At 47.7% G+C, this 23745-nt stretch overlaps 9 protein-coding genes across 9 annotated transcripts; 5 read left to right on the top strand and 4 right to left on the bottom strand.

The window, feature by feature from the left end:
* The first annotated feature begins 1507 nt into the window (after window positions 1-1507).
* Window positions 1508-2998, top strand: F4822DRAFT_167159 (uncharacterized protein). Its single transcript, XM_051453231.1, has one exon. The coding sequence runs from the start codon at window positions 2109-2111 to the stop codon at window positions 2820-2822; it is 714 nt and encodes a 237-aa protein (XP_051316700.1). The 5' UTR covers window positions 1508-2108; the 3' UTR covers window positions 2823-2998.
* On the bottom strand, window positions 2998-4037 carry F4822DRAFT_167118 (uncharacterized protein). The gene is made up of 2 exons (XM_051453230.1): window positions 3787-4037; window positions 2998-3720 (listed from the first exon to the last, which is right to left on the bottom strand). Coding segments are annotated over exons 1-2 (549 nt in total). The 5' UTR covers window positions 3789-4037; the 3' UTR covers window positions 2998-3173.
* A 2266-nt stretch (window positions 4038-6303) lies between these two features.
* Window positions 6304-7931, top strand: F4822DRAFT_436553 (FAD/NAD(P)-binding domain-containing protein; the record flags this gene model as incomplete). Its single annotated transcript, XM_051462318.1, has 5 exons — window positions 6304-6355; window positions 6422-6459; window positions 6564-6669; window positions 6740-7558; window positions 7621-7931. 5 exons carry the CDS (start codon window positions 6304-6306, stop codon window positions 7929-7931), a joined length of 1326 nt encoding a protein of 441 aa, XP_051316698.1.
* A 221-nt stretch (window positions 7932-8152) lies between these two features.
* On the bottom strand, window positions 8153-9680 carry F4822DRAFT_167113 (MED6-domain-containing protein). Its single transcript, XM_051453229.1, has 2 exons — window positions 8862-9680; window positions 8153-8794 (listed from the first exon to the last, which is right to left on the bottom strand). The coding sequence occupies exons 1-2, from the start codon at window positions 9288-9290 to the stop codon at window positions 8288-8290; spliced, it is 936 nt and encodes a 311-aa protein (XP_051316697.1). The 5' UTR covers window positions 9291-9680; the 3' UTR covers window positions 8153-8287.
* Window positions 9681-10070: 390 nt separating this feature from the next.
* Window positions 10071-10980, top strand: F4822DRAFT_426771 (kinase phosphorylation protein-domain-containing protein; the record flags this gene model as incomplete). The annotated part of the gene is made up of 2 exons (XM_051460624.1): window positions 10071-10400; window positions 10456-10980. 2 exons carry the CDS (start codon window positions 10071-10073, stop codon window positions 10978-10980), a joined length of 855 nt encoding a protein of 284 aa, XP_051316696.1.
* Window positions 10981-11760: 780 nt separating this feature from the next.
* On the top strand, window positions 11761-17547 carry F4822DRAFT_166828 (uncharacterized protein). The gene is made up of 3 exons (XM_051453221.1): window positions 11761-14916; window positions 14973-17095; window positions 17155-17547. The coding sequence occupies exons 1-3, from the start codon at window positions 11902-11904 to the stop codon at window positions 17300-17302; spliced, it is 5286 nt and encodes a 1761-aa protein (XP_051316695.1). The 5' UTR covers window positions 11761-11901; the 3' UTR covers window positions 17303-17547.
* F4822DRAFT_167027 (P-loop containing nucleoside triphosphate hydrolase protein) lies at window positions 17370-21922 on the bottom strand. The gene is made up of 2 exons (XM_051453227.1): window positions 17533-21922; window positions 17370-17379 (listed from the first exon to the last, which is right to left on the bottom strand). Exon 1 carries the CDS (start codon window positions 21432-21434, stop codon window positions 17793-17795), a length of 3642 nt encoding a protein of 1213 aa, XP_051316694.1. The 5' UTR covers window positions 21435-21922; the 3' UTR covers window positions 17370-17379; window positions 17533-17792.
* Window positions 21601-22321, top strand: F4822DRAFT_166830 (uncharacterized protein). The gene is made up of 2 exons (XM_051453222.1): window positions 21601-21919; window positions 21975-22321. The coding sequence occupies exons 1-2, from the start codon at window positions 21767-21769 to the stop codon at window positions 22257-22259; spliced, it is 438 nt and encodes a 145-aa protein (XP_051316693.1). The 5' UTR covers window positions 21601-21766; the 3' UTR covers window positions 22260-22321.
* Window positions 21726-23721, bottom strand: F4822DRAFT_442155 (Clavaminate synthase-like protein; the record flags this gene model as incomplete). The annotated part of the gene is made up of 5 exons (XM_051462962.1): window positions 21726-22382; window positions 22436-22525; window positions 22577-22715; window positions 22770-23084; window positions 23230-23721. 5 exons carry the CDS (start codon window positions 23719-23721, stop codon window positions 22285-22287), a joined length of 1134 nt encoding a protein of 377 aa, XP_051316692.1. The 3' UTR covers window positions 21726-22284.
* Between the last annotated feature and the right edge of the window lie 24 nt (window positions 23722-23745).

The raw sequence follows: 23745 nt of genomic DNA, 5'->3' as shown, positions 1-23745 counted from the left end.
CACCGATCTCGAACTAGATTATCCCTATTGCTCAGATGTCCGCACCCACAATCTAAGTGTTCATCGGCGGCTGGATACGTGGCGGCCGCGAGGCCGTTCAGGAACGGTTCAGTCCGAGGCCAAGAATCTTGAGCGTCGGTAAATAGCATTGAGGTGTCTTATTACTGCGAGGCGCGAGGCGTACGTAGGCGCAACTAAAGTGGCGCGCCTCGTGGTGCCTCGTACTGCACCTTTCAAGGCTCCTCCGAAACCCCGATAATCATATGTTTATATGCATCGCTCACCGGAGCCTCAGCGATGCAACCAAGTGTGACCAGATAGTAGCGACTAAGTACGCCTCGCGCCTCGCGCCTCGCTGACTGTGTAGAAGATATAGAAAAAAATCGGCGTTGGCAACAAAATCGGACTGTCCAAATGATTTTAATGTGAGCATGTGAACATGCAATGTGAAGGGGCATGGTCCCGAGTGCTGAATTGCCGGTTGTCTCATTCAAATGAATATTAGAGCCGGGGAGTACATAATGATACATACGACGTCGAAACCAAATCGCGATCTGAACCGAAACCTCGAATTGGAAAGTGTCGCTAACTAATAAGTAGAGGTAAATAGCATAGCGAATAATTGGAAAAGTTTCTCCGTTCAAGTAGAGAGGCATATCCGGGTGCACATATAAAATACCGAGCACCTAGGTTGCTAAGAAGTAGAATTCCGAACTACAGCCTTCTTAATAAACCCATATACCTTGCAGACATGTAACTGGAGCTTCAGTACCGGTGTCGGAGATCAAGGCTGCTCACACCCATCAAGTATATTACCCAGCCTTCTTTTTTTTATCTAACGGAGAGTTACTTGTATGTTACTTTGCTTAATAAATTCCTATTTGGAGGAAGGACGTACCTGGAGTAAGGGGTGTAGCCTTGTGTTCTGAGAATCCGACCCGATGTATCTCTCCTTTTCCTAACTGGCGGAAGCCGCATATCGCTACCCAGTCCATTTACTACCTATCATCATCACAGCCACCCAGAGCTTATGTGCAGCAACATTAGTTGCATGTGCTTGTCATCCCAGTTTGGAGGACAACTTAGGTGCTTTCAATGGATAAATCTCCTGATGTGAGTGGCTGTCAACAGGAAGGTGTTCTATTGGAGGACTTTATATGGTTTGTAACTGTAAGATATCCTCAAAACGCAATAATTCGCCCGCCAGCCATGAAATGTGGGGGAGAGGCGGTCTCTAACCACGTCGTTAACAGTGAGTAATACGGGCATTCTTAATAGGACCTACTCCTATAGTTAATAGGACATGGTACCGGCATTGGATACCGAAAATAAGTAATGAGTACCTAGGTACAGTTTGGTTTGTATCATAGGTATCGGTCAACTTACTGCTAGGAGTTCGTAGGTGAGAGATCCACTCCAGAGGTTTGTTGACTATGAAACTCACGACAATTAGAAAATTTTGCAGGTGCACCGCGCGGGGAAGCCATAATATACTATCGCCGTTAGCCACGGATTTTAGGGGTCTAATTTTTGTTCTCTCACCAGACTCGATCACCGCGAATATACTGTCCCAAAGATGATGATGCCCTCAGGAGGTAATGCAATCCTTCCAAAACGCCCAACTCTATCAACAATGATAGAGAAACGAGGCTCATGGGCGCCTCGCGCCTCCAGCAATACAAGTTGTGTGGTCAAACCGGCTTCCGGACCTAACCTCCTCATCCTTTTGCATCATCTCTTGACTTACTATTGTACTATTCGCCTCCACAGCTCAACCTGGGTTGGTGATTTTCCCCGTTACCTAAAGCAACAGTATCATTATTCCGCAGCTTCGACCATTAGGTCCCGACCGTCTGACGGAACTGAATTCGCGATCTCGAGATCAACTTGTAGCTTCCCAGTCAATGGGATTTATGGTGAGTCGTCCTCGGGTAGTTGTGGCAGTAGATAGCCTCTCTCTCGACTACCTACCTAGCTATAGGGTTGAGTGCAAATGCTAACATGGCTCTGGTGCAAGTGTCCAACGCTACATTTAAATCAGTGGAACGTTGTCACGCAGGCAATCAATACCTATATAAGCGATCCAGTCCGCAGGGCGGATTGATAGCATGTCTTTCAGCGGGTCGCGGTCCCCCAGGGACTCCACTCGCACTTTATTCTATAACCCCAACCCGCAGGATGAATTGACCACGGATGCTGGTACAGGATTCGATCAAAATGGCCAACACTCCTGGGGTCGCAGCGGGTACGACGCAGCAGATCCTAGCATAGATCTACGGCCTGGTCAGATCTGGGCTGCATCCGCCAACACCTTTGATCAATTTAGACAGGTGTCGCAAGTCGGTAGTCCCGGTACGTGGTTGGATCAAAATTATACGGCGCCGACAATTTCGGGAGGACTGAGCACATTGGAAGGTGCTAGGGCTTATGGTTCTTCTCGGGTACTAGCCGTTCCTGCCCCACCATATAGCCCCGAGTCCCCCACGCAAACGCCGTCACCCCCACAACCATCACACCGATACAAATGCAGCAGTAGCGATTGTGGCATGTCATTCAAAAAATCGAGCGACTTAAAGCGACACTACTCGACCGTTCATCGGTCCGGGACCGATCCGCAATATATTTGCAGGTGTGGCCACGATGGTACACGTAAAGATAATTATATTCGACACGTGAAAACATGCAAGGGCCCGTATTCCTATAATAGCATGTACTTTTGCAAATGCGATCGGTCCTCCGTGGACGAGAGCGAGCATATCGCTCACATACGTCATTGTCCGAGGCCTGCTTCTGCAGTGGTGTCTGAGCGAAACTTTCACTGAAGAGATTTACGATTATCACAAGATCGTACAGACAATAGCCAGGATAAATTTGGTGGTGAAAGGACTTGAATGAAAACCGGGGTAGTCAAGAATGTTTCCTCTACTAAATATCATGGAAGAATCTATAACACAAAAGAAGAAAAAAAAAAACGGAAAATTTGATTAAAATGGGGGACGTAGTGCATGTACGTAATGTGCGAACCTCCGGTGGCGCTCTAACTCTCAGCTGAGCATTCAATAAAGCAGAGTACACACACAGATGCTGTCCACCCTTGATATGATGCTAAAATTACTAGACCATACTATCGTAAAATCGCATACCAATCATCATAAAAAGGTATCCAGCTATTATCAAGACACAGAAGCCCGTCGGCGTGGAGTCTGCTGATGATCTTTACCCCCCATCTCTGTCTCTCGAGTCGGATGGGATGAAACAGCCTCCGCAAATTGCGGATGCATACCATCTGGACACATCCGATGGCTAACTGGTGGGGTACACAGAGGGGGGTAGTTCTCAGCTGAGAGGTCATGATTAGTTCCTGTCTCTCTCACCGCTGACTGGCCTCTCCCGTGTCTTTCAATGCCGTCCACTGGTATACGAGAGATAATAAACTTGCTCTCGTCCGATTCGATCTCCTCTACAAAGTTAATTGATCTTTTCAGCCGCTGGATCCTTCTTTTCCGCGCGAGATAAACTTTCGGAGGTAGACGGTATTTCTCAAATGCTTGTGCCTCAAAATAGTCTTTCTGATAGTGAGCTACGTATACGGAGAGGTCCTTATCCCTCCAGATCCGCGCTCCTATATCGTACGTGTGTTCATATCCTTTGAGCTTTGAGTCTGAGTGGTCCTGGTATGGCAAGTTCATAGTACGAGCTGCGGATAGGGAAGGATGTCTCCTAACTAACGTAAGTGCTTGTCCATGACCATTGGGATGATTGATTAAGACAGAAAAGCTGGCTTACATTTTCGCTGAACTGATTATACCTACGCAATCGACGCGTCTGAGGAGGAAGGTCTATCCTGGACGAGAACTCATAGTTCCAGGATTCTTGATCCCTTTGGTGACTTTATATACACGAGACATACGGGCTATGGTAACGAGATAAAAAAACACCTGGGTTGTACACCTCTTTGGGTGCGCAGAGCCGCATCAATCCTGAGTATATAAGTATCTCACAATGATTGTAGCAGTGAGGCGCGAGGCGCTTGAGGCGCCTAAATGCTTAGGCACTGAAGCCAACCACCCCCGAAAGCCTTCTCGTAGCGCGTCTCACTTAAAATTTAAAGAGGACGTTCATAAATCTTCGCAACTTTCAAAACAAGATAAAAAGGAAAACGAAATATTTCATCTAAGTAGTTAAGTTCATTGATATCTCGTCAACTCGCATTAAATTTACACCGAGTCAGCACTTGGTGTACTGGTAAGGCTTCACCGTGTCGGTATACCGACATCCCGAGATGCATCAAGTAGCGCGACTGACACACGGAAATGCATACAAACCTGCAGAGGGTATCGGAAACAGCAGCAATTCGGAGTGTATGGATTCATTTCCACAATGTACTGCGAGCAATATCATTTCGATATCCAATACCATTGGTTCAGGTTCTCCGGCATACGGACGAATGCATGGGTACGTATTCTTAAGCCTCATACCCCCCATAGATATTCGGTGATACGGTATGCAGGCTGAGATAGTAATCAGGCCCCCATACATGCCATAACGAGCGATTTCAGCCTCATGTTATCCCTTTTAGCAAGACTCCCCGAATGCCACCACTTTGCGCAGATACTCATGCTGTTAGCAGTATCTTCCCCATGGTCACATTGACGGGTTACTAGAACTCGTAACACTTTCCGAGGAGGGTACATTACTGTGTAATCTTTCGTATCTGCTAATTGCCCCTATAAAGTTTTAGGTTGAAAATGCATTTTTGGATTTCGAGAGAATCCTAGGCTGGCCACTTCTCATAATCTCTCGGAGAGGGATAGCGTCCTACACCATGGTGGCAACCGCGCATTTGGACTAAGCAATGTAAGATGCTTATGTCTTACGATTCTTGGCCCAACTGTTCTTGTGGACATGTTCTAGCGAAATGAAAAGGGTAAACAATATGTTCTAACCTCTAAGGAAGCAAATCATTGTTAGGCTGCTGAAACGTCCGAGTCGTTGATATGGTGGTATAAATCAATGCTCATGATTCCATACCAAATCCAACCAATAGGTACGTCTATATCTCCATAAGCATTATGCGTACGAGTTATGTTGCGCCGAAAACATACCCATCGTATGCTCACGTCACCTTCCGAATGATGTAGTCAAATATGAACCCTGCATATGCACTTTGAGGCAGGCCGCGATTTGAACGATTTCCAAGTGGACAAGGTGTTACACATTCCTCTGCTTTTCTACACTTGTATAAAACGGCTGTATTCAAAGTCGCCTCCAGTTCGTTGGATTGTCATTTAAGCTAACTGATAGGTCAACCATCCGAAGCGAATGATCGAAGAATGCTTGGGGGATGTCACCTGCTCGTGTGTAAGATATAACCTAACATTAGAACCAAATAACTTGCGGCTCTGCAATTCGGCTGAACGTCGCTTCATGTTATGAATTGTAATTGATACGCGTTGGATGCGGGGAAAACTGTGTGTATCTATAGCGCGACTGGATCGATAATATCGTCGGTATCCCCTCTGTTAGATAACCGTGGTGGTGTTTTCGATTATGAGAGGTTCTCCACGAATACCCTCCATAATAAGACTATCCGATCAAACCAATTAGAAGCGTTTCGTTTTTGCGCTTTAGGGAGCGATCTCCGCGGATACCTTTATAAACCCGGGCGGCCGTTATGGGATTAAACCAAAGTTGCTTGAGGGATCTAAAATTTGGACTGTAAACGTTGAGTGAATGATCCGTGGAATATTCCCTCACTCGCTTCTGTAAAATGTTTATAATAGCGAATTTAAGTAGCTCGCTATGTCGCGGATAACGGTGACGTATCTGGGAAATATAATTCTTTTCGCGTTCATGTCGGGGAAGTGAAAAGGGTAGGTTCTTTATAATTCGCGTCCTAGAGGAGGATGCGAAGTTCCGACAATGTTACCGACAATTCATTGGATGACCCTAACACCCCATGCGGCGTGGTGGGGGACCCAGCTTCGGTTCCCGAGCTCGAGAGCGATGTTCCCACTTACCAAATGGATCGACCGGTCTCGATGGAACTCTACATCATAGCGAGAGCCCCGCCATATGCCCCTGTATAGGACGTTGAAAGTGCGAGCCCGAATAGGGTAATGGTGTTTGCGTTATACAGGTCTATAGGATCCTGATGGCTAGGGTAAATGGATCTGGTCAATAACTCCGCATCCTTGGATCTTCCTTATAAGTATATACTATTCCTATTGTGTTCTTGTTGGTTTGTTCCTATATCCTCAATTAATCAGTTTCTTTCGATACGCAAAGTACTTGGAAATAACAATGGCGCAGAACAGTAATCAAGCAGAACTCCCGGTTCTCATCATCGGAGCTGGTTAGAACGAACTCATCTTGTGGCACAAGAATACCAAGACACTAGGGTAGTGCTAATACATCCTAGGCTGTAGCGGACTGGCTCTAGCCAACGGCCTCAAGCAAGTAAGTTGGCGTTCCCGTTCCCGTCGCCCCGTTCATCGTCGTAGTCCCAGTCCCAGTTCCACTCTCTAACACAACCCATTTACCTACTAACACTCCGAAAATAGAAAGGCATCCCTTTCAAACTATTCGAGCGAGATGCCGTCCTATCGCCGCGAAATGGGCGTGACTGGGGGCTAGCCTGCCACTGGTCTGTCCCTCTCCTTCGCTCTCGTCAGTAACCCCTAGGCCGCCTAAGATCAGTTCCAAGTCGAACAAAAGACCTTTACTGAATGTAAAACAGTACTGGGCGAGGCAAAATGGTCCCGAATCAGCGAAACCCTCGCGGACCCGCACCACCCGATCCAAAACGTCGAGCGCTTCCCGCTATACAACGGTGCCACGGGGGAAATACTCGTCGCTACTCCCATCGAGAACCTCCTTCGCTTCTTACGTTCGCGCCTGCGCGCCTTCGCTGCTGAAGATTTGGTGGCTGGTGTTGATATTATTTATGGGAAGGTGTTTGAGGGTGTGGAGTATGCAGCCGATGGGAAGAGCGTGGCTGTTCAGTTTTCCGACGGTACGACCGAGACGGGAAGATTGGTCGTTGGCGCTGATGGGAGTCAGAGTCGTTTGAGAAACATATTGCTCGGCCCCGAGCGTGCGGCGAATAAAAAGTTGCCTTTAGCAGCGACTTTTGTAACGGCGTCGTACCCGCGGGATGTAGCAGTGCGTCTCCGCGCTTGCTCTTTGAATCCGATCATCAACGCATTCCCACACCCAGAAAACATGATGGGTTTGTTTTCCCTGCTAGACGGAGCGGACAAGGAACATCCCGAGAATTGGGAGTTTGCTTATTATATCTCGGTACCGATCTCGGTCGAGGAACAGGAGAAGGAGAGGGGTTTGGTGAGCAAAGCGGATCGTGTGCGTGCTGCCAAGAAGAATAGTTTGAAGTTTCAAGATCCGTTGCGAACGGCTTATGAGCTGATTCCCGATGATTTGGATAAGGTGTATTACACCCCCAATGCGAACTGGGATCCCAGCTTGCCGGAGCATGAATGGGATAATCATGGGGGTCTTGTTACACTCGTTGGTGATGCGGCACACCCTATGACTTATCGTAAGCCATCGAATCCCCTAGGCAGCAATTGACCAGGTACTAACATGAATCCCCCATTGCAGACCGTGGCCAAGGCCTAAATCACTCCTTGGCGGATGTCTTCAATCTTGTTAAGGCTCTGTCCAACCCAGAAGGTAAATCGCAAGCCGAACTTATTACTGAGTTCGAAAAAGAAATGCGAACCCGTGGCGGCGAAGAGGTTAGAAATAGCGAGATGAACTCGCTTATGGTACACAACTGGGAGAAACTCGAACAAAGTCCCCTGATGAAGAGAGGTGTGAATTTTGGTAGCGACGACACTGCCAAAGAACGGGCAACCTGGATGCCTAAGAACTATAAAAACGTCGAGTCTGAGGCGGGACTTGTGAAATGATGACACTTATGTGCGGGTGGAATTGTATGTACATAATTGCTGTAGGGATGAGTACCCAGATAGACTGTAAACTCATATCCTGTTTTTGATACTTCACAATAAATACTGCTTAGATATCAATCGAGTTTCTATGACGATGCTCTGAATTAATCACGCTTCACAACGGGCTTCGGTGGAAATCAATTTATTGCGAAAAATCATGACCTGTAGCATACCTATAGAAAAGGGGTATCAAAATGCCAATTCCTGATTCACCGAACGCCATTTTTGCCAACTCTACTGAAGCCACGCTCTCATACGTCGTCGGCGAATCTCACCCTCTTCACTATTTTACCCTTTTTGCCAGCTTCGCCTTTCTACGACGAAGTGGGGGTCGCACCGGCCTTGCTCTTCTTGCGTTTCGGTTTCGATATACCCGTGGGCGTCTTTGGTGTTTTGTCCCCTGGCTTTACGTCCTTCTTCCCCGCCTGGGTGATCGCGGATTCCTTGAATGTCGTGTTGAGGTTCGGGAGGCCTAGTGCCTGTAGTCTGTCCTTGCGACCGGTAGAGCTGAGATGGAATTCACCGGGCTTGCCTGTGATGGGGTTCTCATCCATATAATCTCCGCCGTATTGCATGTGCACCATGAATGAATGCTCAGCTAAGCGTGAGTCGACAGCAGATTGATCCGCCTTCTTTGGTTCCGAGATAGCCTTAGATCCTTGTGACTCGGGCATCGGCGTCGTTCCCTTAGATTCTAGTGCTTGTGCTTTGGTATTCGTAACGTTGGGTGCGATCTTGTACACATGTCCAAGAGCTGGCGACCAGGTTCGCGCGTTGTTTGCGGCCGCGAAGCATTTGTTTAGAGCCTCGGTGATAGTAGTCTACACAATTCGATTAGATTCCAAAACACATATGGACACACAAGAGATAATGAAGGAGGGTATTAACCATTCGAAACCCTAAAATATCCGCTAGCGTGGGCGCCATATACACGTTCTCGCCAATGAGGTAGTATGTGGAATGTACGGTGATTTCGTCCTCAGGTTCTCGTTTGCGGCGCGTCTGCTTGTTAATGACCCAAACGCCAGTGCCCATACCGGGTCCCATCTCAGCAGGTTCTTGGGCGACGATGAATTCCAAGCCGGACATCTCTCGCAGTCGGCCTTCGAATCGTTCGCGGGTCTGAATTAAGGGTTTCATGCTCTCGTTCCACATGGCTTGGTTGTAGAGAACGGCGTTATTGGAGGTTCGATCGAAGAAAGGCGATTCGGCGAAATAGAATAATACTGAATTTGAATGGATGCCACCCATCGCCTGCGCTGCAGGTGGGAAGCGCCATTGGATCTCGTCCAAGGGAGGTTCGTTGGCGGTCGCCATCTTTATTGCTATGTTGATGTGCAAGAAAGTTGGGGATGGCACCTAGGTAATATGTGACGAGAAACTGAATTAGAAATAGAAGTTCACCTGGGCAATTAGCTTTCCACCTAGTGGAGAACTAGAGAGCTCCTTATCGATAAATATAGGTGCTTGGAGGTCCTTAGTAATAGTGGGGTGAAGTAGTATAAGCTTTGAATTGGGATGGAAAGTTCAGATGTTACTTTTGGAAAGTTGTCGCAAAAATACTTGAGTTTTAAAATGGACTTATTCTAGAAATTTGTTAGGACGATGACGTTAGGTGTTGAATGACAAAGGCAAAGGATGTATGAACCTTGGAAGTTACTTGGAAAAACCCTAAGGCTTTGTTCGATTAATCATTGAGGCTATGAACTCGGGGGATACATCATAGCGTGTTTATCTGAGTTGCTCTCCAGTACATAGCAGAATTAGCGTGGTATTGGATGCGATGAAAAGTCAATATCCGCTCCAAATACCACTAAAGGTTGCTTTTATGGTGGGCTGCAGGGCACACGGGCCAAATCGAATAGAAAGGAAACGGCATCCCCGCCTGCGATTGCCCCGATGGTTTGACAGAACGCGGGTATTTCAACATTTAGTGCCAGCCTTGCGTATTAGTATCCACTATTCACGTAGACCAAGTTTTACATTCTTCAACTTTAATCAACATCCATTTCTATAAACTCATACAAGGCCGCTATCGACATCTGTACAACCAAATATCATACCGTCAACCATATATCACCGGCTAAATCAATCGTCATGGATCTCGTCTCGAGTATCCGCAAGACGGGTTCGCGCGGCGGTGTTAACTTCAATTGGGACGATGTCGCCACCTCAAACCATCGCGAGAATTACCTCGGACATAGTCTAAAAGCTCCCGTTGGTCGTTGGGCAAAAGGCAGAGACCTCACTTGGTATGCGAAAGCCGATGGATCTGGAGCATCGGGCACGGAAACGGAACAAGAAAAAGCAGAGCGAGAGCGAAAAGAAGAGCTCAAGAGAATCAAGGAGGCTGAAGAAGACGCGCTAGCCCGCGCGCTAGGACTACCTATTGCCCCTCGAAAGGCGACGGGCGCGAACGCCGTCGACGTAGGCGAAGGAAGAGGTGCGGCTGATAATAGCGATCTTAGACCTACCTCGAAAGAAGGAGAGGGTCCAGTCGATGATAGTCGCAAGGCATCAAAGAGACAGGATCGCTCTGAAAGACACCACCGGAGGCGACATAGAAGCAGGAGTCGCAGCCGCAGCCGGGATAGATACAGGGTTAGGTCACCGAGGAGAAGAGACGATTATCCTAAGCACAAAAGGGATGATAGAGACGACAGAGAAGATAGGCACGATCGTCGGAGGCTGCGAAGTTATAGCCCTGAGCGCAATGACCACAGACATGGAAGATCTTATCGACGAAATCGCAGCCGCAGCCGCAGTCCTGATAGATCCGAACGAAAAAGAGATGGAAAGGAATCTTACAGACCTAGGTCAAGGGACAGACGACCACGACGGAGCAGAAGTCCCCGGAGACATCAAAAGGGATCTCCAGAAGATGGTCGTTAATTGGATCGGGAATAGGTGCAGGGAACCAACCACATTGTATATTGAATCAGGGTTACCAACAACTAACTGCGGTGTTTTGATTGTTTTAGAGGGTAATGCGCGGAGTATGGAGTGAGATAAACGGAACACACAGTGATAGAATGGTTGAATTAGTTGCGCGAAATATTAGCGGGTGTCAATGAGGTGAATAATGCAGCTTGTGTTGCACAAGTCTAGCATAAGACCATTATGCTTATGGACTGGTTAGACAAGTACTCATCTGTAGAATTTATCTTTTCGAGTAGTGAGAAGCCATAGGGCTGATGCTAGTAAGTACTTATTGGTTCAGGGCATACATCCACCTTTCGTACCTGACTTTCATAATAGGAAGTAACTACATTAGTTATGCAGATGCCTAAACCCCTCCCGTGCACAAGTTGGGTCAATGCACTGCGGAGTTAGTGGAGTTTAGATTATGTACATATGGTCCAGTGCTGATTGCACCCTGTATCGATAGCACATCAATCCCTGTATTTCAGGGTGAGACGTGCATCATCAGCTAAGCTAAGACGAACTAGGACGAATCAAATCCAATCTTCTGGGTTTTCGACTTCGATATCCACCACTTTCTACACTTTCTACCTACTCCCATACAAATCATACGCAAGTTTCGCTGTTGCCTTTGTTTTGAACTCGCGTGCATATACGCATTCATTCGCCATTCATAGATGACGTTCGTTTGGATTCCCCTACATACGGCGTTTGTTTCTAGCATTCGCCCCAACAAGCTCGGTCTTTATTTGCCCACCACACGGACTTGACGTTCTTAAGTGCCTTATCCACTGGTCCCTGCAGCAGCCCTGGAGGACTCAACAATCAACAATTGCCACTCTCGGATTGGATGAACCCCCTCGGGAATTATTGACGCGTTTATTGTTCACTAAAACTTATGACCAGTCTATGATTGCTTTATTTATCTCATCTTCCACCAGCTCATAATTCTCTTCTCCTACCATCATGCCCTTGTAAATAAAGACTAATTCTACCGACCGCCACAATGGATTATGGAAGGCTTCGAGCTGCGGCTCTGCGGGATGGCGAGGACGAGGAAGCCGTAACAGTGGATACTCGAGCTCTAATCGACAAAGTCTTGGCGAGATACTCGGGCGAGTGGACGACGTTACGAGAACTGATCCAGAATGCTGCCGACGCTCAGGCTACCACCGTCAAGATAAAATGGGAGACTTTACCCTCTACACAAGTAGCTCTACCCACTACGACAGACCGATCCGAAATACTCAAACACATCATCGCGAACCACACCCTCCGCCGACTTGTCGTTCAAAATAATGGTCAACCATTCACAAAAACTGACTGGGGACGGCTGAAGAGAATTGCCGAAGGTAACCCCGACGAAACTAAGATCGGTGCCTTCGGTGTGGGGTTCTATAGCGTCTTCGCCGATTGTGAAGAGCCATTCGTCAGTTCAGGTCAGGAAGCCATGGCCTTCTACTGGAAAGGGAACGCTCTCTTTACCAGAAAACTTCAACTTCCCGAGGATCAATGCACGCAGGATACTGCCTTTGTTTTGGATTACCGAAACACCACGACTACTTTACCGAATCTACTATCAGTCAGCCAGTTTCTAGCTACGAGTTTGACATTTGTGGCACTACAAAACATTGAGTTCTGGATCGACGATTACAAGGTTCTCCATTTGCAAAAGAAGACAAGCCCAAGTGCCGGGGTTGCCCTATCGAGGGATGTTGAGACTACCACCAAAGAGCGTCTAATGAAGGTGCAAAGCGTTGAGCGAGCAAGTGCACAAATCGACGCTTCTTTTATGAATGCTATCGGATGGAAACCGGAAGTAGCAACAGCGGCGAAAAGTGAAGCCTATGGATATGGCGCCTCGGAGATGACCTCCCTCCGAAGTTTCTTCTCGAGGTTAGCCGCAAATGCCTCTACTTCGAAAAGTAGCAAGTCGGCGAGAGAAGAAAAAGCAGCCCAAGATACCATATCCGAAGATATAACAGTATTATCATCCAGCAGCATATTCCTTAGAGTAACTACTGCCGCGATCAAGACGTCTGTCACTGCTAACTTTTCTGCCGAATTGGAGCGGGCTACGAAGAAGCCCCCGCCAAGAGTAGCCAAGTTGTCTGTCTTGACATCTTCATATGATGAGACCCAGGCCTCGGAGGAATCCACAAGCTCCAAGGCAATTTCTAAGGCCACCGACGTCTTTGCGTCTGTGCTACCAAGCCAGAAAGGCGGCCGAATATTTATTGGCTTCCCAACAACTCAAACAACCGGGGCGGGAATTCATATTTCGGCGCCATCGGTCATTCCTACCGTAGAACGAGAGGCGATCGACTTGAATGCAAGATGGGTCAGGACGTGGAACATTGAAATGCTACGCGCTGCCGGCATCATGACTCGCCTTGCTTTCACGAACGAGATGGCTGAGTTACAAATAAAATTACAACGGGCCGCAGAGACTTCCAGTACCACCGATACCTCTAAAGAGGTCACTAAATACATGCCTGAAGCATTACACATTCTTAAGGCCTTCACCTTCGGAGATTCCACGCCCAGTGGCCACGTTTCACAGATAATTGAAGAGGCCTTTTGGACATCTTACAAGAAGCCATTCGTAGAAATTTACAGTAGTCGAGGTGTACTCCCTACAAACAAGGTTCGTCTTGGTTCGAAAGAACTTACTCAGTTTGTTGATGGAATCCCGGTGATTCCATCGGAACTTGAGTCCACAGGTTTCGTCCGAAAGTTGATCGATTTTGATCTATTGTCTCATATCACTGTAGATGACGTACGGCTAGAGTTGTCCGGAAAGCCGCTCAATAAGGCTCAGCTCATCAGTTTCATACAATGGGCCGGTAAAAAGGCCATTCAAGGAGAGCTTGATCCATCAAGTAAAGATAGACTTCTTGATGTTGCAGTGGGACTTATCGAAGAAGGCGCAGAAGATCAAGGTGGCATTGTCGCCCTTGGAAGCATTCATAATTACCTAAGTCCAAACAAGATACCGGCCGGGTTGCCGATTCCACCGACAACACTGCCTTATGATTTTACTAGAAGCTGCAATTCGAATGAGTTGCAAGCTTTAGGCTGGGAGTCTCTCGAGATTGTTCCTTGGCTTCGATTCTTGCTCGAAACTAGTTCGGCAAGACGCGATGGGCAGAATATGACCAAGTCAGCGGAATTTTCGATTCGAATTCTAACAGTATTATCAAAGGGCTGGGATAATCTTAGCCAAAGCTCTAAAGGGACCGTCACATCATTACTCCAAAGTCATACGGTGATGCCGACTAAACTAGGAATGAGAAAGCCGACAGAATCCTTTTTCCAGAGTGTCAAACTCTTTGATGATCTCCCTACGATTGAGGGATGCTCATCACTCAAGGACAAATTCCTCACTGCTATCGGTGTCCGAAAAACTGTGGACTTGGACACGATTTTCACACGATTGCTGAATCGTTCGGCGGAAATCGAGAATTCCGGACAGGCAAAATGGAGTCACGTAGAACTTATCAAATACTTAGCGTCAGTGCGACAAGACATTCCGAAAGACGACATGAGAAAACTCAAAGGATCGCACATATGCCCGGCAGAAGCAGGACCACCAGGTATGGAGTCGACTGTAGCAAGTCGACAGCTATACAAAGTTTCTGAGCTTTATGAGCCGAGAGGACCACTTCGACCGCTCAACCTTAAGATTATCCAATGGCCCAGCGGCGGTCTGCGGCCTGGAAGCGCCGAGGGGAAGTTTCTGACTGACCTCGGCTTACGTCCCTTCCCATCAGCTCCCGAGCTTGTAGACATGATGGCTTCATCGGATTCGACTCTAAGGGCCCACTCCATGAACTACTTCATTTCCAATCATCACATCAACAACTATGCAGCCTTTGATATCAGGGCAACTTCCAAGGCATTCCTTCCCTTACAGGGGAAGCCACAACAATTTGTGAGCCCGTCCCAATGCTTTACGAACGAGGCAGCTGCCGCTTTAGGATTTAACATCCTAAAAAGAGAGCTGCATAGTCATGCGCCCGTAAGTTTCCGGCTCCCTCATTATGGCATTGTCGGTCATCACTAACCGTATGGCAGAAATTCGGCGTTGTGGCTGATCCGCCTGTTATTGAATGCGTCGACCGTCTGATTTCTAAACCTCCTCAGACTCAACAGGGAGCTATGTCCCTCTTCGCATACTTTGCAACCCGCCTGAACGAGTTGGATAACAATTCCATTACAAAACTCCGCAGGGCTCCCATTGTACCAGTTATACGTAAAAAAAGGTCGTCGATCTCCGAAACACCCACCGGCACGGATAACAAGAGTGGCAATGTGGTTCATTTAAGTCCGCGAAATTGTTATCTAGGTAACTCGGCTATGTACGGAGAGATATTCGATTTTGTCGATTTTGGTAGCTCTGCAAATGCGTTCCTGTCCGCCTGTGGTTCGAAGACTGAGCCAACTAAGCTAGAGATCGCTCAGTTTGCATCAAGTGAACCAGCTAGGTTACTTAGCGTGCTTCAAAGCCCTGAAAAATACCTGGGCCTCTTGAGACTACTAGCTGAAGATTTCGCAACTCTTAAAAGAGATAAGGAACTTTGGAGGAAAATGAAGTCCTCGCCCTGGTTGTTGGCATCTAAGGAAATCAGTGCGCCTTCTAAGGAGAAGGTGTTGGAGAACGACGAAGAGGAAACATCAATCAAGCATTACCAACTTGCTACTCCAGCCAGCATTGCCATTCTCGACGACTATATCAGCTACCGTCTGTTCAAGGAGCACTTGATATGTGCACCCGAAGAGGATGTACTAGAATCCTTCTACATGGTTCTTGGCTCTCCCACTCTTTCGGATATCGTCCAAGAGGACATAAGGATCGGACCGCACAGTGATAAGCAAGAAGGGGCGGTATGGCTTCGGAAGCACGTTCTCGAGCGATCGAAGATCTTTGTTCACGAATACAGCCGATACACACGCGATGCTATTAAACACGACGCGAAGTGGCTTGAGAAAAACCTGACTGTCGAGGCTGTTCGGAGTGTCGCACTCCGTCGGTCGCTCCGTGGCCAAAGCCAGACGCATACGGAGACAAGATCAGCAGCCAGTGCAAAAGTCGCCAATGGTCATGTCTTGTACGTCGCGTCCGAGTCTGGTCGCCGTCCCGACATGTACCAAGTAGGACAAGCCGTGTGCCAACTCATCTTAAATCGGCCGAGCCAGCAGGCTTATTTCTTTTTCGAGCCATTCCTCAAGCTCGACCTGCTTGATTTGAGGGCTCGTGGTTACAACGTCGACCGTATTCTGAGAGCAAAGGCCGCCGAGGCCAGAATTGCCGATGAAGAGAGACGCAAAGCTTTGGAAGCCGAGCAAGCTAGAATAAAAGAACGAGAAGATGAGTTTAAGAGACAAAGCCAAGTTACGAGAGTGCAGAATAGAACCCCGCCTCCTCGTATGCCTGGTGGATTTGGTTCTCCGGACGATGACAATGCTCTGTTACCACCGCCGCCGCCGGCATCACGGGCATCACAGGGCGGAAGAAACAAGGGCCTTTTCTCGAATCTTTCTAAACGATTTGGGTTTGACACCTCTGAAGTAGAGGAAAGCATGAAGAGCTTAATGGGTACGAACCCTGAGCCTACCAGATTACCGCCGGCCGAATCGTCTTCAGGCAATAAATCTAACCAAAACGACGGCAGGGTCACAAACCCCGCCGTTATCCAACAAAATCTTCTTAATGCCATTCGGTCGACTAGAGCACATGACTCGTCCCAGCTTTATTCCCCTCCGACGACTCAAGAGGTCAAGGAGCAGGCTACGTATTGTGACGATACTATAGGGAAGGATCTCAATTTCGTGGCAGAAGCATCGAATAGTATGCGTGTGTTCGTATCTAATGCGATCCCAAACTTTGACTTTGGTCAATTCCTTTCAACAAACCACGGGGCAATTAACTCCTTCGCATCACTGCTCTTGGAAGTTGGACAGGTGTATTCAATCGGCAGGGGAGCACTCCACATTTTTTACGACGAAGCCGGTAGCACAATCGCCTTCAATCGCGACGGAAGCATTTTCTGTAACCTTCGCTTCTTCATCCAACTTCATGCGGATAAACCAACTGGAGAGGGCAGAGCTGTGGCCACCATCTGGTGGTGGGTTGTGCTGGCCCATGAACTGGCCCACAACATCGTCCAACCTCATAATGCGGACCACAGCTACTACACGTAAGTTATCCCATTTTATTTATAAACACACGTTTTAAACACATGCTAACGAGATAAAGTGAGTCGTTCATTCAGAACTACTTCCCGGGCATGATGATGCAGGCAACGCGGATTATGGGAGCCGCTACACCAGCAAATACCCAGGCCCATGAGGCACCTGCCGGCCCGTCGTCAGCGGCCCCACCACCACCCTACCAGGAACGCTAGAAGTGACGTAGGCATCGTTGAGCGACTAGACGGATGGCACGAGTGCGGTTCTGAAGAGTGGTCATTTACCATTCTATCTATAAGATAGAATTAGCCAGTTCCATGATTAAGATGAACCTTTATACCTAATCAAGAGCCTTTGCATATTTGGTTTCAGGGCGTTAGAGGAATCAGCATTAGGCAGAGGGTCATGAGAATTCGCGTCAAATTAGAAATTTGTATTTGCATACCTCGTAAAGGTACCGTTGTACTACTAGTAGACCGATACGATTAGTATAGATCAGATCGAGATGTAGCTAGGTAGAGTGAATCGACGCGTTATAAATTCTAAAATAATACAATTCCATCCAATGCCTTTAAAGAGGTTAGAGTGCGCACCCAAGTTGGGATATGAATATTTTATTTTCCTAATTCCCAAGCCTGGTACTTCCATCCTAACACCTCTATATGAAACTCGCTGTCGCCAATATAATCACCTGTTTCTTCCAAGTTACTCAGTAACCCATCCCCGTCCAGCCACTTTCTTCTGCGTCACTTTCCTTACCGGTAATGGCCACCCTAATCCACCCGCACTTCCCTCTGCGCGCAAATACGGCACAACCCAGCACTCCCTCGTAGTATCCGTTTTCGCGACCTCTTTTATAGGCTTCCCATACTCCAGCAACGGCGTGCCCTTCGCTAGGCTCGCTAACTGGGCACCCGTAACATCGGTTAGAGCCAGCATACGAGTCTTTGGTTTTTTGACTGTCGGGTCGAGAAGATTCGCTGCGGCGCGTTGTAGGTTCGCGTATACGATATACCCGGGACATTCCTGTGGACTAAGGTGCGCAAGGGCTGATGAGGGGTGGATATATACAAGTCCGTCGAGCGGATCGCGACTGTCGGTTTCGATGGGTTGAAGGGGTATATATGGTACGTCGATAGCACGACGGGGTTTACGGTAAATTTCCGGTGGTGATGGGGCTAAGTCCGCACGGATAGCAACTTGGTCAATGAAACCTGCAGCTACCATTTGTTTTAGGGCTGTAACTTGCTTGGGGCTTGGGCGATCTAGTTTTTCTTTAAATGATAGATTGGCGAATGCGGGGATGTCTTTTTGGAGCAAATTTGTTATTTGCCGTCGGAGTTTCTGTGTCTCTTGAAGCGCTTTGAATCGGACAAAGTGGCTTTCGCACCATTGCTCGGTGGGGTCGTGCGCGAACTCGCCCACAACTTGGAGAAGTTTGATTGCGTCGGATATGTCGTCTAATGACCGGAAGTTTCTATGCACTTCGTGATATTTTTGACGAGCTTGAGATTGCCGATTTTCCGCAATTACGTCTTCATTGGTACGGAATTCATGTTCATCATCTGCGGCTAGAGCAGGTATTGCTTGGCTTTCTGGAATGAAAACCTCCGCTACAGATAGTCCCGCAACAAGCGCGACAGTGTAAGGTAAACATTCGTGCAAATGTCCGACTAAGAGTATCCGTGCAAATCGGGGTGGAAGGGGGAATTTGGCCATTGTCGAACCTATTTGAGTCGCCTGGCCAGACTCGGAGATTGCAGATAGATATTTAAGCAGTTTCTCTGCTTTCGCAAGACTCTGCCGTTCAGGAGGCGTCGGGAAAGGAAAGTTGATAACGTGCTGCAACCGCATTGCCTTGAGCTGCAACACCACACCCTCGATAGGCATTCTTAGCAATTCAGGGTCACCGAACTCAGGGAAGTCTCGCTCATATACGGCAGACGAATATAGCCGGTAACAATGACCTGGTCCGGTTCGACCGGCACGTCCAGCTCTTTGGTTTGCGCTTGCCTTGCTAATCCAACCAATCTCATAACTTTGCACTCCAGTTTCCCTATTGTATTTTCGCTCTTTTGATCGTCCAGAATCAAATACGTATCGAATACCAGGTATTGTCAAACTAGTTTCAGCGACGTTGGTTGCCAGTATAATCGCTCGTGATCCTTCAGGGGGATCGTCGAATACGCGCATCTGCTCTCTTGTTGGCAGAAGCGAGTACAACGGCAAAATGTGCATTTTCAATGGTCCTGAACCGGCCTCCTCGGAAACATCAAACTCAGCATCATCTTCAGCGTCTTCTTCCTCTTCGTCAATGAATGGTTCATACTCGTCGTTCCCATTTTCGTTAGTTTCTCCAAAGTCGATGTCCTCGACTTCTAATGGTGCATCGTTCGCGGATATTCGAACCTTAGGATAGGCGATAGGATTTAAACCACCCGTTGCAAGCTTGAGCTTTTTGCTCAGTCTTTGTATTTCGTCGTGTCCGGTGAGGAAAACAAGGAAGCTGCCTAGTGGAAGCTTACGATGTCCTCTCAGTATCTTTTTGAAAGCTTCATCAACGTAGTCATGACGAGTTTGCCTAGCAAAGTGCATAGTAACTGGATGTTGGCGGCCCTCAACATTCAGAACTGGCGGTGGTGTCGGGAATAATGTCTGGTTTTTTATAAAGTCGTCGACCCTTAAAGTAGCAGACATGATGATTAGTTTCAAAGGAGCTACCTTGGGATCTTCTTGTGACATTTCCTCTCGTAACTTAACCACTCGACTCAGCATTCCGATAAGAATATCAGTATTGACACTCCTCTCGTGAGCCTCGTCAATAATAATTGCTGAGTATTTGTGTAGAGCAATGTCGCTGGCAACCTCTCGAAGGAGTACACCATCCGTCATAAATTTGACCGCTGTTTTCTCGTCGGCTGTACCTTCGAATCGGATTTGGTACGCCACAGCATCTGATCGATCGCCTAACTCTTGCCCCACGCGTTTCGACATACTTACGGTAGCGACTTTTCTTGGCTGTGTCACCCCAATCATACCGGGCGTAGGGGATTTTGGAGAGCCATAACCCGCTTCAAATAAAAATTGAGGTACTTGTGTCGTTTTTCCGGATCCAGTAGCACCGCATATTACCACCGCATTATTATTGTAAATGGCTTCCATTATCTTCTGCTCTTCGGCCACAACCGGTAATTTTAGTCGCGCATCCTGAATCTCAGGCTTCCTTTGAACTGGGACACTGAAAGCTTTCCTCCTGCTATTCTTGGTTGGTAGTAACTCCGCAGGTAACGGATCTTGTTCCAGCGGGCGTGGCTTGAAGTTTTTAGGTACCGTAATGTTCAGAACCGAATTACTATTATCAACGGGTTGATACCCCAGTGCAGCATTGCGCTGTTCGTGGGCCCAGGCTTTGAACGCGGAAGATCTCTCCTTCTTTTGTGAACCTCCAACCTCCTCCTCTTCCTCTTCAGAAGATTCTTCTTCGCCGTCAGACTCTTGATCTGTTGATTCATCTTCTGATTTCTCTTCCTCGGAATCGTGGGATCCGACTACATCAGAGCTAAACCCATTCCACTCATCGTCATCGCTACTGTCTTCCTCATCAAGCTTCTCATCTGAATCGTCGGAAGCTGGTTCGGGTTGTAATAGTTGCGGTTTTCCGGTAAGCTTAGATTTCACACCGCCGCGTTTTTGCCTCTTTTGTATTACCGGTCGCCCGTCGTCGTCTAATTCAAGAGGTCGTTTTAACCCAGATCCCACAGAAGTTGCGGCCTTTTCTGCTTGTGCATTCGCAGCACCGCCCGCAGTAGACCCATTGGAGATATTTTGCGGTAATCCACCAAGACGGCCCGTAGAGGGGTTAGCCTTTGAGCGTAGTTCGTCCTCATCCCCTGACTCATTGCTCATCGGAGCATCTCGCGTCTCAAAAAGGATATCCTCCCCATTCTGGCCGACACCAGCTTGTCGTTCCCTTAACGCACGACTGAGCGCCTGTCGCTTAGTTTCCTTCCCCTGGCCCAGACTACGACTACTCGAGAATAGACTCGTGTCGATCTTGTTCTTTGCTAATTCCGCCAAGAGTACCCGATTTTCATCTTTCTTGAGTTTAGTGTCGATGTATTTCTCAAGTCGTTTGGCCTTTTTGCCGCTCACTTTGATCTCGCCTTTCAGTTCCTCTCTCAACCGAGCCTTCTTAGCTTCACGATCTTTCTGCGCATCCGGAAGAATCTCCAGCGCATTGCTATCGGGTTCTGGGGGTGCGACTCCACCATCCTGGGTACCATTCTGCTGCGCATTTTCGCGCGCAAGGACCTTGTGTTTCCTCTGCCGCGGAACGAATTTTGGCATTTTTATGGTTGTCGATAGTACAAAATGAAGGTACCTTGGTAACTTTTTAAGAGAAGGATATTGAAATTTTGACCGCCTTGGCAGAATTTCTTCTATTAAGCTATATCAGGTTAGCGCGGGGCAGTATCGGTGGACCCTAATATTGGTCCGAGCACTAACACTGTCCCGCCCATCATAGAACAGTGGGCACTACTTACACTTCCAGAACTTTCAACCTTGAACAACATTGTGAATTTCTTTAGAATTCAATCAATTCATACCGTCATCGTTTTCACAGAACCTTCTTGGCCTCTTTCTCTTATAGCAACTTCTAAATTCGAAATCATTAAGCCATGGATGCCTCACGAGTCGTTGAAGAGCCATTTCCGGCTCAGTCGAAATTTGCCATTGGCTCTATTGACGGACTTCCCACTGAAGCTTCTGTTCTGCACTTCTCAGACAAAATCCTCATTACTCTATCTCAAGAAGGCAGACTGTCACAATGGGTAATTCATACTTGAATAAATCTAACATAAGGCTGTAATACTAAGTCTATAATAGCTTCAAGTCCCGCTCTCAGCCCCATCATCAGCTTCAGTAGACATGGCCCTGGCCAATCCTAACCTCCTACCTATGTCCCACCTAACTCCGAAGACTCTGTTTGGTGGTGGTGGAGAAGAGCGCGAATCTCTAGCACAACTTTACGCCGTTCAAATCGCCAGCCACGTTGCAAGGCGTAATTCGAATGAGGAACGTACGCTGGTCGTCGGGCTTGGACTGAAGACACTCAAGCCCGATCGCGAAGCTTTCTTCGATGTCCTCGAGCTTATTCAGAAGGTTTTATAAATCTAACCGTCAATGATTCAGACGTTCATGCAGCAACCACAGTAGCACTGGGAGCCAACGCCTTCTTCGCTTCCTCTTTCTTAAGAAATTCGTCCCTCTCCATCTTAAATCTCATCTGGCACCCTAAAAGCTATCAACCATGACGTTCTGGTTTGGGGAAGTATGTGAGCACCTACAATCACCGCAAGATATGGGCTCATATTTTGCTGGGTTTGATTCCGAGGTACATGATGGTACAACTCCCTCGACACAATTGAAATTAAGGCCTAGTATGTCAGTGAGCATCATTTATCGAGGGTATCAAGGCAACGACATACCAAAAAAGAATGGCATGGAAACACGTTCGGCATTGCTTTCGTTCGTAACTCTGTGGACGGTAGATTTGTATATGTCGTTGCAAAGTCGCATCATGAAATCTCCGATATTCACAACAAGAGTCCCTTCAATCGGGGGGGCCTTCGCAAAATGTCAACACCAGATGGCTTAATTCTTCTACCGTTTCTAACTCACCTTCAGCCATTGCCCTTCTTTCGACAATATCTGCAAGCCCCCTATGCTGTCTTGCCAGAGAAGTGTAAACAGTTGCAGATCCGTATGACTTCCAAGACCGACAAATCGATTTTGAACTTCCTCTGCGGTTCTTGGTGGGTAATAATTGAAGACGCCGTCGGCTCCCGGATACGTGACTTTGTCGTCCCAGTAACATTCTTCCAGGCCCAACGAAAGAGCAAACATTCTCACGAGTTTTCTAGCCAATGTCAGACAACTACCCCAATAAGCAAGGACATCTCGCTTGAAATTGGGAAGATGAGCAGTGCCTTCCCACTATACATATCGACGTCAGTTTCTACGGGATAAAGCACGACTTAATTCGCTGTTCTACCCCAGCCAGCCATTTCTCGATAAACCTGAAGGCGCCTATCGCACAAAAAGAAGACGAAAAGGAAATAATGACTCGAAAAGTACACACCACAAATTCCTCTGCGCGGATCCATGATCTCACTTCTTCTGGAATCTCAGAAATAGCCACTGGATGGTCCGGATCAAGCTGTGGGTGATAGCGGAACGAGAACGACTCTCGGACATCGGCAGTCTCGTTACGAGAGATCTGCGCCTTCTTGTTTCCGAGGTACCCGTTATAATATTTGCTATGCGCTCGAGAACTCACGGCATCTTTCTTTTCCTGTGGTTGCCTCATGAAATTGAAGACCTGTTTTTTGCACTGTGTGATGGTATCCTCTGGTATCCCGTGGTTCCTGATATAGAAGAAGCCGTTATTCGTCGCGGCCGATCTAATGCTAGCCGCGGCGCTTTTCCTGTCATCCAGCTTCTCGGAAAACATAGGCTCTAGGTTGATAACCGGGATTTCATCCGCCGTGCAGTCTCGGGGTGGGTAAGGCAATACATCCCGAAATACCGGACCTAAAGCCGTTCGAAGTTCAAGCTTTGTAACGCTGGCCATCTTGGGTTTCCATATGTTCGTATA

Source organism: Hypoxylon trugodes (assembly GCF_022578975.1).
Source record: "Hypoxylon trugodes strain CBS 135444 unplaced genomic scaffold F4822scaffold_3, whole genome shotgun sequence".
NCBI lineage: Eukaryota > Fungi > Ascomycota > Sordariomycetes > Xylariales > Hypoxylaceae > Hypoxylon > Hypoxylon trugodes.
The sequence above is the reverse complement of the archived record's forward strand: the minus strand, read 5'-3'. Positions and strand labels throughout refer to the sequence as shown.